Source organism: Gobio gobio, assembly GCF_949357685.1.
Source record: "Gobio gobio genome assembly, chromosome: 25".
In the NCBI taxonomy this organism is placed as follows: Eukaryota; Metazoa; Chordata; class Actinopteri; order Cypriniformes; family Gobionidae; genus Gobio; species Gobio gobio.
The window spans coordinates 25657566-25674439 of record NC_137121.1 but is presented as its reverse complement, the minus strand read 5'-3'; the positions used below and the strand labels follow the sequence as shown (position 1 = coordinate 25674439).

Genomic DNA, 16874 nt, shown 5'->3' with positions numbered 1-16874 from the left:
AGCGCTTGATTGGACAGAAAATCTGATGTCATCAAAATCATTGATCCATTTTAGCGGAAGTGAGAGACTGTACGTTTTGAATGCTTATATCTTCTAAATGTGAAATTGTGTCATTGTTTTGGAGCACACTAGCTTATAGATGACAGTGAGGCTAAAATATTCATACTAAAAGCCCAAAAACTTATATATTGATTTAATGGGGAGAATATGTGTGCTTACAGTATTCATAGTTCACTCCATCAGATGTTCAGCATTTGCCCTGCAGACACAATTGGGATAGAAATGGGAGAGATGCCTAGGGAAAAACTGGGTAAATCTTCAAGGAACAGCGAATAATCATCATATCGCAAAGTATTGGAGTACTGCTGGGATATATTCATATTCATATTGAATATTAAGAGTAGAGTGTGCATGGGCTAAGGACAGTAAGATCTGATTTGACTCTTAACAAAATGTATTCAATTGACAGATGTTTACGGATGGTTCTCAAGAACCTGTCAGTCACGAGGTTAGAATAGGGATATATGTTCCGCAATTTAAGAGTTAACAGCTAAGTTATAATGATATGACTGGGAAACATCCATACATATTTGAATCATCACCCATTGGAGAAATACCGTTTGCTTCTATCCAGTACAGTAGATGGCGACAATGCTATAAAGAGCGGATCGCCATTGAACGAGAAGAAGAGGGTGTTTTCCAGTGGCTTTCAGTGTATGGCGCCCCCTGCCGGTAGAGTCAGTCGCTGCGGACCGACTTGGACACGTTTAGCTTCCGGTGGCTGTCAGATGCCTGAGCTTCAGGCACATAAGGTGAGAATCTGAGATACATACACCCATGGCAAATGTGTGATATTTTTAATGTATTCAAAAGAGTGCTGAGTACCCGGTGAGTAATCGTTTGTGTCTTGAAGCTTGAGTGAATTTCTCCAGTAATGAGATGATGATAAGCTGTGCTAACCAGCTAACATGCTCAACATATAAACAAAGTCAGCAGAGATTATTAAACGAACTATTAGATTAAAACAGCCACACTTTCGAGCATTAGAAGTACAATAGCAAATAATAGATGCGTGTGTATTGTGGTTTGACTTTTTACTATATTAACTAATAGCATCTAATCTGCTGGCTGAGCTATCAGTTCCACTGAAAAAATAGTTATTCTTTTTTAAATTATGCATTCATTTAATTCATGTAATTGTTCACATTGTTGAAACTTTATTTTTTAGAATCAAGATGGTGGTAACTATACAAACATTTAAAGGAAATGTATAATTATTATTATTATATAATTATTACGATGAATTTATAAGTATAATTATATATAGTACTTTTAATATAAAAACTATACGAATATATAGCTTATCTGCTATTGAAATATTTATAATATTAAATATAAATATGTAACATCAAAAAACATTTTTAGATATTACTATTTTTTTATTGAGTACATTAGTATTTTTAATGTTTTTGAAAGAAACCTCTTATGCTCACCAAGGCTGCATATATTTGAAATGTGAAATATTGTTACAATTTAAAATAATCTTTTCTGTTTTAATATACTTTAAAATATAATTTATTTCTGTGATTTATATTTCTAATATGATGATGATGTATTATCAATGTTGTTCAGTTGTACTGCTTATTATAAAAATATATATATTAAAAAAAGTGATACTTTTTCAGGATTCTTTGATTAATCAAAAGTTAAACAGCATTCATTCAAAATATAATTATTTTCTGACCATATACATCTTTACTATTATTTTTTTTATCAATTTAACACATCCTTGCTGAATAAAAAGTGTTAATTTCTTTCAAAAAAAATAAAAACTTTTGTACGGTAGTGTATAATGTTACAAAATATTTCTATTTTAAATAAATGTTCTTTAATAAATAAATCTTTTAAACTTTTTATTAATCAAAGAATCCTGAAAAAAGTATCACAGGTTATTAAAAAATATATTAAGCAGCACAACTGTTTCCAACATTGATAATAAATCATATTAGAATGATTTCTGAAGGATCGTGTGACACTGAAGACTGGAGTAAATTCAGCTTTGCATCACAGATATCAATTATATTTTAAAGTATGTTAAATAATAAATATTTTACAATATTACTGTTTTTTTCTATATTTTTTTATCAAATAAGTTCAGACTTCATAAGCATAAGAGAGTTCTTTCAAAAACATTAAAAATACTAATATAAGTAAAAAGTAAAAGTAAAAATAATAATATCTAAATAGAGAGATATTTTTTAATGTTACATATTTATATATAATATTATAAATATTATAACTGCAGATGAGCTATATATTCATATAGTTTTTATATTAAAAGTACTATATATAATTATATTTTATATTATACAATAATAATTATACATTTCCTTTAAATGCTTGTACAAAACATAAAAAATAGTAATATTTCCAAACTTTTGACGGGTATGGTATCAGCTAAACTCGCTTTGACACTAAAAGATTTACAATTGAAATGTTTTGCCTGGATGAAAATCTCTTCTTATAGTTTATTGGCCTGATAAATGTGTTGTAGAGTTGGGAATGCAGCCGCCTCTCCCGACAGCTGCGGTCAGAGAGCTGGTTTGCTCCTGTCTGCATCGAGACCCAGTAGCGGCGGACCTGCGCTGCAGTCTCTTCGTGGCCGCCGTCCAGAGCTACAAACACGATTCGGTGCTCAGACCCTTCCCTCCTCGCTACCTTAGAGGAGAGATCAAGGACTTTGAAGACCTGGTAAGATGTTTGAAGAAATTGAGCTCTCCATGTTGTTGGCTTTCCCAAATAAACGTATGTTATATGTTTTGATTCTACTATGTTCCTCACAGCAAAAAGATGTGGATACTTTGCCAAACGTGAGGGATCTGGTGCGCCTGGGACATGGTGATGGAGATCATCATCTGGCTCTTGTGCACTGGGTTCTGTCCTCCAAGAGTTTTGCTGTGAAGACCCTGCAGAAAGAGGAGGTATTGCTAGATCTTTGCACTTGGCAGACGAATCTGATTCTGATTCCGCTTAATGATTCTTTAAAGAGATATTTTAATACTTTTGAGAAAGAAATGCACTATATGTATTTGTTCAGATTTCAACTGAACAGATCCAACAAAGCACAAAAAGAAAATATTGTACAGTAGCAACACAATTATTTACTAAATATTTTTTTTTAATTAAATAAAACACTTATTACACCAATAAAAAGAACTGGTTCCTTCTAAGTAATTTGTTCATACTGCACTGGTCATGTTTTTGATTCACTAAAGCTAAAGAACCAACTCATTATAATCATTTGTTCATGGAAGGAACAACCGAAGAGCCACTATGTTTGTGATTCAGAAAAAGTTGTTCAGAAGAGTCATTTGTTCAGGATGGATCAATCCTAGAAGCACTCAAATTTTGGGATTCACTGGCTTATAAGAATCATTAGTTCAGACTACACTGGTCACTCCATATGTTTGTGAATCACAAAAAAAATAGCTCACAACAACAATTAATTGGAGGAAGTAAAAAACACTGTTTCTGGCTCACAAAAAATAACTGGTTCATAAGAGTCGTTGTTCAGACTGCACTGGTCACTGTGTATGTTTATGATTCAGTAATAAAAAAACGGCTCATGGGAGTCATTTGTTCAGAATGGATCAACCCTATCCATCTTTGTGATTCTTGTCAAAGAGCCGGCTCATAAGAATCATTGTTTGGGAATGGAGCAACATTGGTAGCACTCCATATTTATGATTCAGAAAAAAGAACCAGTTCAGAAGAGTCAATTGTTCAGAATGGATCAACCCTAGAAGCACTCAATCTTTGTGATTCACTAAAAAGAACCAGTTGATAAGAGTCAATTGTTTTGGGATGGAGCTTTATTTTTCTGATTCACTAAAAATAATCTGTTCATAAGAATCATTAGTTCAGACTACACTGGTCACTCCATATGTTTGTGAATCACTAGAAATAACCAGCTCATAATAACTATTAATTGGAGGAAGTTAAAAACGTTGGTAGCACTCCATGTTTCTGATCCACAAAAAAAGAACTGGTTCATAAGAGTCATTAGTTTGGACTGCACTGGTCACACTGTATATTTATGATTCAGTAAAAAAACACTGCTCATATAAGATTCATTTGTTTGGGGATGTAGCAACACAAGAAGCACTCTGTGTTTCTGATTCACTAAAAAGAACCAGTTCATCAGAATCATTTGTTTGGTAATGGAACAACATTGGTAGCACTCCATGTTTCTGGTTCAGAAAAAGATCTGGTTCATAAGAGTCATTTGTTCAGGATGGATCAACCCTAGAAGCACTCTGTGTTTCTGTTCATTAAAAAGAACCAGTTCAAAAGAGTAAATTGTTTGGGATGGATCAACCCTAGAAGCGCACTATCTTTGTGATTCACTTCAAAGAGCCAACTCATAAGAATAATTTGTTTGGTAATGGAGCAACATTGTAGCACTCCATGTTTCTGATTCAGAAAAAGATTTGGTTCATAAGAGTAATTTGTTCAGGATGGATCAACCCTAGAAGCACTGTGTTTCTGATTCACTAAAAAGAATCTGCTCATAGGAATCATTAGTTCAGACTACACTGGTCACGCCATATGTTTGGAAAATCACTAAAAAGAACCAGCTCATAATAATTATTCATTTGAAGAAGGAAAAAACACTTGTAGCGCTCAGTGTTTCTAATTCACAAAAGGAATCGGTTCATAAGAATCATTAGTCCGGACTGCAATGACTGGTCACAGTCACACTGTGTATGACTTCATTGGTTGCACTGCATGCTTTATTGGTTGTTTGATTCACTAATAAGATTCATAAGAGTCATTTTAGTACTGTTTTCAATTTTCATCAGCGGAATAATGTAAATTATTAAACAAAACAAAACATTTCGGCTCTGGTATTCTGGACTAGTCATTCAGACAACCCATAGACCAGTCTGTTTAGTTTTGCACTTCCCTGCTTCACTAGTTAATATAAATGTTCACTGGTGTTCATTCTCACTCCATCAGTTTGCCCGACTGAGCCAGCTGACGCAAAGTGAGGGGATGTCAGCTCCAGCCCCAGACTTCCTCTTTGAATTGCAGTACTGTGACTTGCTCAACTCCAAGTTTGAGAGGACGCGGGCTGGACGAGACCTCATCTATGCATTCCACGGCAGCAGACTGGAGAACTTCCACTCCATCATACACAACGGATTACACTGCCATCTGAACAAGGTCAGCATGTGGACGATGTGCGCTGGAGGATTATGCTCGTTCATACCCGTTTTGGATGCTCTCCAGGCAATCGTTCTTTGATTATCATAGAGGACTACAAATAATTATGCCCGACAGATGGGATTGACTGTGCCTTATCAGTTCATGTTTAGATAATGTGTGAAGATGATAATTATAACTACAGTGTTATCTGCTCATTGGTAACACAGGAAGCCATTTAATTATTGATTATGATTTGATATTTCAGACCTCACTGTTTGGGGAGGGCACATACCTGACCAGTGACCTCAGCATGGCCATCCTTTACAGTCCTCACGGTAACGGATGGAGGGAAAGCGTCCTCGGGCCTCTGATCAGCTGCGTTGCCTTGTGTGAAATCATCGATCATCCTGATGTGAAGTGTCAAGTGAAGAAGAAAGGTAATGTGTCCGATCAACAGCTGTATACACTACTGTTCAAAAGTTTGGGGTCGTTACGATTTTTTTATGTTTTTGAAAGAAGTCGCTTATTGCACTTTTCCACTGCGTGGTACATCTTGGCCCAGCTTGCTTTTGACTCGGTTTGTTTTTCCACTGCAGTTAGTACCGCTTCAATGTGGGTGGGATTATAGACTGATCATTATAGTTGCGGCGCCACCTCGTCGACTGACCAAGATACAGCCATTTCTTTTTTCAAGTTGTGTGCGATGGTCGTTTAAAAAAGTAATGCGAATAAATTATGCTGCGCTGGCTGTTGCTGACTATTTAAAGGAACACGCCACTATTTTTGAAAATAGGCAAATTTTTCATCTCACCCAGAGTTAAAAAGATGAGTTTTACCATTTTCTCCGGGTCTGGCGGTAGCACTTTTAGCATAGCTTAGCATAGATCATTGAATCTGATTAGACCGTTAGCATCTTGCTCAAAAAAAGACCAAAGAGTTTCAATATTTTTCCTATTTAAAACTTGACTCTTCTATAGTGCTAACAGTCTAATCAGATTCAATGATCTATGCTATGCTATGCTAAAAGTGCTACTGCCAGACCCGGAGATCGGCTGAATGGATTTGAAAACGGTTTAACTCCGCCGCTTCCAGTGACTACTTTCTGACTAATCAGTGATCTGCAGTGTTTACACGTCACATTTTAGTATCGGTACGGTTCGCTTGGAACCTCAAAAGTACCAGGTACTAATACTGTACTGTATACAGTGGAAAACCCCCAAAAGTGAGCTGTACCATGCAGTGGAAAAGCAGCATTATGCTCACCAAGGCTGCATTTATTTGATCAAAAATACAGAAAAAACATTAATATTGTGAAATATTACTTCAATTTAAAATGTTTTTTTAAATACATTCATTCACACCATTACTCCAGTCTTCAGTGTCACATGATCCTTCAGAAATCATTCTAATATTTGCTGCTCAAGAAACATTATCAGTGTTGAAAACAGTTGTGCTGCGTAATATTTTTGTGGAAATCATGATGCATTGTTTTTACATTCTTTGATGAAATAAAAAGTTCAAAAGAACAGCATTTATTTGAAATGAAAATCTTTTGTAACTTTATAAATGTCCTTACTGTAACTTTTTGATCAATTTAATGCATCCTTGATGAGTAAAAGTATTAATTTAAGGATATTAAAAAGCATCGTGCGACTCCTTTAATGTGTTCATAAATCAAACTTTTCAGATCTGTGAGCCATTCCTGTGTTCAAAATAGCACTATTGAGACCGTGATTATGTTTGTAATGGAATACTAGTGTGTGGGGTAAGATGAGCCGCTTATTTAAGTTGACATGTAGTGTAGGCAATACAACATAAAAAAAATAAAAAATAAATATATATATATATATATATAATTCATGTATTAATCACAAAGTTCTGTTTTATTATTGTTCATATTTGCATAAACCAGTGAAAATTTTAATACTGAAAGCCGATAATTATGTTTTATGTTATTGCTGTTCTTAAATAAATACAAAATCGTATGTAAAACAGTTTGCAACAATAAACCTTTCAAACGGTTGTATGCTACATTCTTGTCAACAAAATAAAAGCAAACACTGATTTGATTTTTATTCCAGTTTTGTGTAAAAATGACCATCCATTAAGATACCATCCCAGCTGATACTTAAAATTCAACTCTCACTTTTTGTGTTTCAGACTCGGCGAGCATTGACCGCCAGCGTCTGAGGGCCAGGAACAGTGAAGGTGGCGAGGTGCCCGAGAAGTACTTCGTGGTGACCAACAACGAGCTTTTGAGAGTGAAATACCTGCTGGTGTATTCTCAGAGACGCTACAGATCGCGGTGAGACTCCCTCATTCACATGGACCCGCCACTTGAAGAAATCAGGACAGAAGTGGTTGAAAGTGGACAAAAGAAACACCAACTGCCTCATGTATAAAGCTTTCCGTAGATTTTAACCTAAAAGTGTGCGTACACACAAAAGCTAGATTTTTTTTAAGAAGCCAGAACCTGCGCAAAATTCCCTTTATAGAACCCAGTCAGCAGAAGATTGTGTATATAAATGCATCACCACTCCGTCTCCTCCCTGAAATAACCATATATGGAGCTTACAATGCCTAGTTTTACTATGCATAATATCAACTGCATATCACTTCCATGCATATTCTCATCCACGTGATACCATGTTTAACGGTACAATACACAAGGACAAAATGAGAAACGGACTATGTTTGTGCAGTCACATTACATTGCTAAAAATCATTCACTATCCTTGGCTTGTTTTAAAGCTGCAGTCCGTAAGTTTTGCCTCTTTGTCGCCATCTCTGTTTGAAACCTGGAATTGCAGTTAGTTGCGGAGTTATTATATTTACGTGGGTTGTGCATCGTAGAGGTCTTCACGGGTCCAAAAATTCATACCCGAACCCGAAGAGACCCGTAATGTGCTTAACGGAACCGACCCGGACCCGTCTATTATTTCAAAAGCTGGACCCGGACCCGTGAAGATCCGAGAAATGCCAAAAACGTAGTACCCGGAACCGACCTGGACCCGTCTATTATTTAAAAGCTGGAACCGAACCCGGCGTGAAGACACAGACCCGACTGGACCCGTTTGTCACATATTCCACAATAACTGATATTAACAAGTCAATAAACAAGTTATGAAAAATATAACTTTTTGTCTTACCTAGCCGTCGTCTCCCTTCCTTGTAACGTTACTTGTGATGCATTACATCCTTGCCAAAAAGTTAAATCCATGTTATTCCTCTCTTGTTATTCCAAGCATGCTTAATTCACTCATCATTTCAGCTTTAAAAGTCCACTTTATGTCACGGTGACGGATGACAAATGCGTCTTTGCAGATTTGCATTTCGACCCGAGTTAACTCGCATAATAACTTTGACTGTTTGCCTTTTTGAACTATAATAGCGATTGCTCGTTCGGTGGCCGCTGACGTCCGCATTATTTATTTGCTATAATCTCTGTGAGCGAGCCTGACCACCAAAACTTTAAGAAATAAGACGGTTCATTCATATTATTATTAAAGTCAATCACAGCGGAAGCTCGGGTTGCCATAGAAATGACACGCGCTTGATACTGCGCACATGCGCGGTGGCTGGAGCAACCTGAAATATGAGCTTTTTTACGCAATTTGAGCATCATAGAAAACATTTGTGACAGTTCAACTGAGATTTTGTTGCTGATTTTAAATATATTATTTAAATATAATTTCAAATCAAACTTCAACAGTGCGTCACACGTAGACAGCACTTACTTTTTTCTCATGTTTGTCCACAATATGCATGAAGGATGCCCGGACAGAAGAGGTGCCGTGGGTTTAACTTCTTTATATTCGTTGTTTTTTAGCTTTTTTCACACATCACTCATGAAGGTAACCATTATTATTACCGTGCGCTTGCAGAGAGAGCGAGCGAGAGAGAGAGAGAGCGAGCGCGTGAGGCGAGCGAGCAAGAGAGAGAGAGATCGCTCGTGTTTTTCTTCTTTCTTTTTTTTAAACCTTATTTCCCGGCTCACACTTTTCTTATCCTAATTTTACAGTTGCAAGTTACAAAAAACACACAAGCAGTGCTGACTGACTCTGATCACGGGCAGGTGTTCTCCGAGTCCGGATCGACTCGGGTATTGCACACAATGTTAAACAGACCCGGGACCCGTAGTAATAGATTGGGACCCGACCCGGACCCGGCTGATCATTTAAAATATAGACCCGAACCCGTACGGGTCCCGGGTCGGGTCCCGGGTCCACGGGTCTCGGGGGCTCCGTGAAGACCTCTAGTGCATCGTCATGGCTCCTCAGCAAGGATTCATCTAATTTTCCACACCGGTGTGGATACTGTACTTCGTAATCACAGATTCTACGTCTTGGAAGTACGGCCAAAATAAGAAATTTCACCGGATAATGTCATCTGAACAAGTAAAATGTCTGGCACTTTTGTTCTGACCAACTGAGAAAAAAGGCATTACAATAAATTGCGACTAAAATAAAAAAGACTATAAATGATCCGCCACCTGTAGCATCCTCGCATGTGAGCCGGACTCCTTCTTTATGTATACAGACATGCTCGAATTTCCCGCGGAAAGCTACCAGTACCACTCAAATTATATCACATTATTACAATCTTACCGTTGTGAAACGGGTTAAGGTAAGGAGATAATTTTGAACACTGGCTGTACCTGCTCAATTTGATTTTGGATCATTTTTAACCAAGAAAAGGTTACGGACTGCAGCTTTAAATAAATCAAAATTGAATCGAATTCTATCCTTCAAATACAGTGGTATTTTTCATAATATTGGGAAGAGCAGGAAAATGGTTATCATTAGGTTATCGTTAGTCTGTCTGCAGCAGAGGTTGTGCAGAACTACGTCATTGGACTTATGGTGTGTGCACCAAAAGCAAAGGGAATATTCGTATCACGTTACTCGCTCTAGTTTACTCGCGGGATTACTTGTTTTTCGCATCGCTCGCGCAACTAAAAACATTGCGCAATGAGGAGTGCTTTCAAGCACATCAACAACAATGTTTCTTTCTGCCATTTTTTCCATTGGAGATGACTCCCATTGCTGATCTGTACCTGTTGTGGAAGTCCCAAATACGCCAGAAAACCAAACGCCAAGGTGTCTGGGTTCACCGCACCATCCAGAGGCGAACACAACTCTGTGAATTTCACAGTCTACTCCATAAACTGCGCCTGGATGACAGCCGCTTCTAACGCTACATGAGGTTGACCGGTGCCCAGTTTGATAACCTGTCAAACCGGACGTGTCAATAAGCTCTTCACTGATTGGCTTGCGCTCAAGTTGAAATTTTTTTACTTGCGCGGAAGACGCGATTGAGCCGAATATCACGTGTTCGTGGCAAACGCGTCGCCCGGTGCGAATTTGTGTCTATTCGCGTCTTTGCATTGACTTTGCATGCAATCTACTCGCGCAAATAATTACATTTGTGTTTGGTGTGCACGCACCATTATTCAAAACAGCTAATGGAGCTGTCTTTGGTGTCTGTCATTATATCATCTATGTTGCTAAGCCAGCTACTTAGACGGAGGCAAGTGCGCATCATTGTTCATTATTTGCACAAAAATATTTTCTCAGAACATGAGTTCTGCTTTTCAGAACACAGTTTATTTAGAGAGGAATTATCATATCAATTGTTTTCTATGCCCATTTTGTGCATATGCAAGTTTATACATCAGGCCCTAGATAAAAACGGGTATGTCTCCCTTGTCTACTTTGGATCCGATTGACCAAAACTCATCTTAATAGCAGGTGTAAACAGGGCCAAAATGAGAATCAATTAAATCGAGAAATGAATATTTTTAACCCAGCCCTCTAGTATGACTTCCAAAGACTTGGAATAGCGCATTAGTCATATGACCCCACTTTTAGGATACTTACGATGCTTTTGTATCATTTTGAAGCCTGATAGACATCAGAATTTCCATTGTTTTCTATTCGTTAAATGAACTTGCTATATAAAATGATGTTCTGTTTTGATTGCAGACATGCTCAAGAGAGGTCGTGGCTCGTCAGACATCATTTTGCCATCATGATGGGCCTCTATATCCTGCTCCTCATATTCATCGGTGCCTTCAACTCGTCCGCTTTTCAGTCCTTCTGGCACAGAATGTTCCGGTAACCCAGACTGCTCACATCACAACGCTCTCGTCCAAAGTGCCTTTTACTCACAAAGACTATGAAAGAGGAAATAAAGACTCAGGAACTATTTTATTCGCTCAACACGACATTCCTCCATGTATCTCTTGATTTTTACACGCTATCCTCCATTTTACTTTACGTAAATTTACATAAACACTGTGCATCTGTCAGAAGTAAACCTGCAGAATGAGCACTAATGCTAGCAACCGAGAATGTTACATGTTAGCATGTAGCCTGTTTTTACTTTTTGAGTGATGGGTTCACTTACATTAGTTACAACCAAATGATCAAGACAAAAGCGCTGTCTACACCTGCCTTTTCAACCTAGACATTGGCAAAATTGCTGCTTATATAAATAAAAATAATCATGTAGGGAGATCTGTGGGCTTTTTTATATTAGATATTTTTCAGTTTTGAGGCAAATATGCACATTCTCGTGTTCCTAGGCTATCGTACTGTGTCTAGATCAAGTCAACTATGCAGAAAACCCATGTTATGTTGGTCGGTATCATTAAAACTGTAATGAAAATTAGTCTTGATATTGCATAAATGTCTCCAACTTGAATAATTCAGAGAATCTGAATTGTGAAATTATTTAAATTAAATAAATGCAACAGGATTACAGTGTGTTTCTTAAGGGACCGAGTGAAATGCATTAGTAAACTGGCTGTTGTTCTAGTTTATGGCTCTTGGCACGCTGAACGTTTTGTCTGGCTATTGTTTTTATCAGTAAAATATGACTGATTACAAAAGCGGCATGTTTTTCATCTTGAGAAGCGGAGACTCATTTGTGTGCACCGTAGATTCGAAAACATTTTTTTTTTACATTTTGAATTGAATTTTATTTAAAGTGGTATTTACTGTCATGCATAACATTAGTTAAATGCATATATTAAAATTACTGTTGACATCATTATAAAAAAGATCAAATATTCCATATTAAAAATTTTATGATATACTTATTTGTCGCATGTTGTTTTTTAGGTTGTGAACATGGAAACATTATAAACCTATGAACAGTATTCAATGCCAATGCGTTTTTTCACTTAACAAATTAACATTAAAATGTCTTTTCTTGATCTTTATATAAGACTGACATCAGAGGTTGATCTGCTATGGATCTGTTCTGGCTCATGGATGGATGTCTAATTGCAGGCTCATAAATATATTGTTATTGAGTAACAAGCCCGACAGGAGTGGGAACATGTCTACGGTGGGCACTTTTTCCAAACAGGTCAGCCTGACCTTATTATTAGTCCCTTTGAAAAAGAAAAAAAGGTTAAAAAAAGCCAATTTTAAAACATTTGCACATACAAATATTATATACAAAATTGAAAAAAAAACATTTTTTTGACAGAAATATTATTTAAACCAATGAGAATGCAGAGTTAACATGGTTTTAGCATGTTTTAATGATAACAACAGTGTTTTAGGTTGCATTTAACAGTATTGGCCGATAGCCCGATACAGACTACCAATCTGATATAAAATAAAAATGTATTCATAAAACATTTGCACATACAAATATTAGAATACATCAGTAAAAAAAAAAAAAAAAAATTATATATATATATATATATTGACAAAACTATTATTTAAACCCATGGAAATGCAGAGTTAACATGACTTTATCATGTTTTAATGACATTTTAATTGCATTTTTATTGCATTTAACAATATACAAAAGCGGTACATTTATGCGTAAAATTTCACTGCATTTATAAATCACACACACATTTTTATTAATGATTTATATCATACGGTAAAAAATATTCAAATAGTAATGAAATGCATTAATAAAAATAGCTGCCTTTTGTGCTACATTTTATAACTAGACTGCATTATTTGAGTTCCTCTTAAAATGTAGAATCAGTTTGCTGCAGCTGGACAGGCAGGAGCCAAACACACAAAGAATCCCTCAGACTTGCCCTGTTAAAAGAATATTAAAGTAATTATACATAATTTATGTAAAGATATTAAAATTAAATATATACAAATAATTCAATATATAAGAAATAAATGTATGTGTTTATAAACAGTATATATAATATAAAATATATACGTGTATATAAAACTTTCCTAAATATGATAAATAAAATAGAATGTTTTGTGTGTGAATAGTTTATTTTATCATATATATTTTAATAATTTAAAGGGGGTATATGTCAGAATTTTCATGTATTAATCGTTTTTTTATTGCCAATGTGTGAACAGCTTGTATCGAAACTTAGTTTTGTTACGAGACCTTCCCTAACTAAGGTTGTCTATGAAAGCCTGTAGGCTGATTTTTATGAAATCGGGACGTTTTTGCCTAGAAAATCAAAAGTTAAGACGTTATGACGCATGAAACGAATGATATACAATGTTCAGGATAATGCAGAAAGAGCCATTCTGTACTATAATGTCAGTGTATCGAGCAAAGAAAAGCGATTAATTCAAACTATAGTCTCACAGCTAGATCTATACAGTCTGTAGTCTCAAATATACTTTATAATCAAACTATAATAACAGTATAATTGTAATGACCTCATCTGTCGACATGATGCTGGTGAATCGCATATCCACATGCTTTCTTAACTGCTGTTTTCTCGCCGCTGTCATTTTGGTTGTGTGATTATTTTGTTATTGAGAGGAAAGAGCGCGGCACATATTTACATATTTGTCTTAACGTCACTTTCAGCAGCGTGGACCGCGTCAGGATGTTTGTTAGAGGTATATCGTTGCAAAGTTATTCCAACTTCTTTTTACCCTTAAATGAAGAACGGAAAAATAACTTTGCCATGAGTATATTGGGGCCTTGAATCACGTTCAGTGTGTGCAAGCATGAGTTGCTGTCTGCAGTTCACTTAATGGCCACCGGTGTCACTATTAAAGGATTTGTTCACTTTAAAATGAAAATTAGCCCATGATTTACTCACCCTCGAGCCATCCTAGGTGTATATGACTCTTCTTTCACCCAAAGACAATCAGAGTTACATTAATAAATATCCTGACACTTCCAAGCTTTATGATGGCAGTGTCGGGGTCCATTGAATTTCAAGCTCAAAAAAGCACATCCATCCATAATAAACCTATTCCACACGGCTCCAGGAGGTTAATAAAGGCCTTCTGAAGCGAATATAAAAATATTTAAAACTTCATAAAGTAAAATATGTAACTTCCGGACCGCCTTCCATATTCAAATAACGGAAAAAGCATAACTGGCACGACTTCTCACTAGAACGTAGCGCAACGCATTCGCTCTGGCCGAATATGTTGCCTTTACATAGTGTTGCGTGCCTTCTTATCAAATTACACATCACTATGAATGATCACGTCGTAAATTATAGGGAACCCCACACAGCAATGATCAACTTCTCCTCCATTTTGCTTGGGAACTAATGTGGTTGGAACCAGAGTTTACAGGACTGCGTTCTCTGGATTTCTCTCAAGCGAAGGACTTCTACATTCCAGTTGGTTTCTGCCGAACCGCGTCATAGCTTATCACCATAAAGTTTACCTGATTTCAACGCTCCTCGACGCCCAAATCGTCCAAGACATGCCGCGCCACCCACTCTCGCCGGAGCTCGTTTTGAACTGCGAGAGGCGTTACACTTTCTGCATAAGTTGAATATGGAAGGCGGTCTTCCGGAAGTAGGGCTGGACCAGAATATTCAAATATTCGTTCGATGGGTTGGTATTCGATTTTCAATTTTGGGATTCGAATCTTTGTTTTTGTTTTTTTTCGCATCCAAGTAAAGTGTATTGTATTCCGGCAGATTTTATGCAGCTGTGCCCATTTTACTGTAGGTTTGCCAGTTCGGGGGTGGGTTGCTTGAATGGTGTAGCCTGTCAAGCCAGACCCACATCAAGATGTTGGGTCTGGGAACACACCATTGGCAGGGCTCAATCTGAGGGGCGGGATAAACGGTTGTCTTTCACATTCCCTCTGCACGCGATAGGATAGCGCTACAACCAACCAGAGCAATGAAGAAGGTGAAGCGGAGCTAGTTAAGAGATTAAACATTCGCCGTATCCGGTCGGCAAAACTCGGAACGCATCTTCCTTTCTTAAGAATGACTTCAGTGCCGTTCTTTGTTCTTTTCTCAAAGAAAAGCTTAACTCCAAGTCTTCCAGAGTCGCGGCCAAAGCCGATTCGAAAGACAGCTGTTCGCCAGCTTCTTTGTTTACGAGTAGCGGGACGTTCATTCAGATAGTCTTCAGAAAAGGAGCTCTAGCTTAGTGAATACTTGTCTCACAAACATGAGACATATGTCTAAAGAAACGTTGAAAAATCAGGTTTTAAACAATGTAAACCAAATCGAAAACAAATATTCTGTGTTTATGTAATCTGTTCAAAAAGAGAGTGATGTCAGTCACCCGCGAGCCACTTCATTATCCGGTAATGCGACCACGCCCACGGATCGCGCACGCTTTCAGATTCAAATACTGACGATCCAGAGTCGATGCCCACACATCAACTCCATAAACTGTAAAAACTCATATAGGCTCTTTTACATTTTGCTGTGAAACCAAATCTTCCGCGATCATCTTCGTCATTCAGCTCCTCACTCTCGTGATGAATGAAATCCGACTCTCGTTCGGCTCACGCAGCACGTCCAGTTTTTAATTGTAGTTAATCTGTTCTCTAACTGAACTAAATGATTTTTACTACTTCAGCCCCCTCCCTCCGAAGCTTCGAATATTCGGTGTTGATTACTACCGAAGCTTCGAAGCTCAAAAAATGGTATTCGGACCAGCCCTATCCGGAAGCTAGACATATTACTTTATGGATATGTTTCTAACAAGCTTAATCGATTTGCTTCAGAAGGCCTTTATTAACCCCTGGAGCCGTGTGGAGTACGTTTATAATGTATGGATGCCCTTTTTTGAGCTTCAAAATCAATGGACGCCGACACTGCCATTATAAAGCTTGGGAGCGTCTGGCTATTTCTTAATATAACTCTGATTGTGTTCATCAGAAGAAGAAAAAAATCATATACACCTAGGATGGCTTGAGGTTGAGTAAATCATGGGGTAATTTTCATTGTGAACTATTCCGTTAACAAGGGTTTCAGAATTTAAATATAGCCGAAAAAAGTGTATTTATCTGTACTTTGGCCCCCAAGTTCAATAAAAGCATTTTGTTTAATTAAAAGAAACAATATGTTAATCATCATAGAAATAAACAACTATATTTCATCAAAAAAGAATGATAAAGTGCAACACAGAAATAAAATTGACCTGTTGGTTCTGGTGGCAGACGGATGGATGTTTTTCGTCTGTCAGGTGACCACGCACACACCTTCCAAAGCGATGCAGACAGACGTGGTCTGTTGGGGAACAGGACTGAGCACAAGATGGAGGTGTGAGAACCAAGCAGCTGGAGCAGGTTGTGTGCTGGCAGTGACCTCCACACTCACGCTTCTCCATCGATACAGACCTGCGCCGGGATATAGGAAATTCATCAGTCACAGATGAAAGAGACAACTGATGCCAATAACCTACTGAAATCCTTCAAGACAAATCAAATACCAAGACTACATG

The 16874-nt window shown here is 37.2% G+C and overlaps 2 protein-coding genes across 2 annotated transcripts in view; one reads left to right on the top strand and one right to left on the bottom strand.

Moving 5' to 3' along the window:
- Nucleotides 1–634: 634 nt before the first annotated feature.
- On the top strand, nucleotides 635–12890 carry parp16 (poly (ADP-ribose) polymerase family, member 16). The gene is made up of 7 exons (XM_079809289.1): nucleotides 635–812; nucleotides 2555–2751; nucleotides 2844–2981; nucleotides 5020–5226; nucleotides 5474–5645; nucleotides 7369–7513; nucleotides 11193–12890. The coding sequence occupies exons 2-7, from the start codon at nucleotides 2563–2565 to the stop codon at nucleotides 11326–11328; spliced, it is 987 nt and encodes a 328-aa protein (XP_079665415.1). The 5' UTR covers nucleotides 635–812; nucleotides 2555–2562; the 3' UTR covers nucleotides 11329–12890.
- A 327-nt stretch (nucleotides 12891–13217) lies between these two features.
- The window catches only part of LOC307121258 (uncharacterized protein), a gene marked incomplete at both ends in the record, with an annotated part of 7403 nt that continues 3746 nt past the window's right edge, over nucleotides 13218–16874 (bottom strand). Inside the window, 2 exons of the mRNA XM_079808790.1 lie at nucleotides 13218–13277; nucleotides 16572–16770. Coding sequence (XP_079664916.1) covers nucleotides 13218–13277; nucleotides 16572–16770 — 259 coding nt within the window. The remainder of the gene's footprint in view (nucleotides 13278–16571; nucleotides 16771–16874) is intronic.

What these genes read in the sequence shown, in the direction of transcription:
- parp16 (XM_079809289.1), top strand. Translation starts at nt 2,563, where the DNA reads ATGCAGCCGCCTCTCCCGACAGCTGCGGTCAGAGAGCTGGTTTGCTCC. An exon ending in TCAAGGACTTTGAAGACCTG is followed by an intron (nt 2,752 to 2,843) that starts GTAAGATGTTTG and finishes TGTTCCTCACAG; the next exon opens with CAAAAAGATGTGGATACTTT. An exon ending in AGACCCTGCAGAAAGAGGAG is followed by an intron (nt 2,982 to 5,019) that starts GTATTGCTAGAT and finishes TCACTCCATCAG; the next exon opens with TTTGCCCGACTGAGCCAGCT.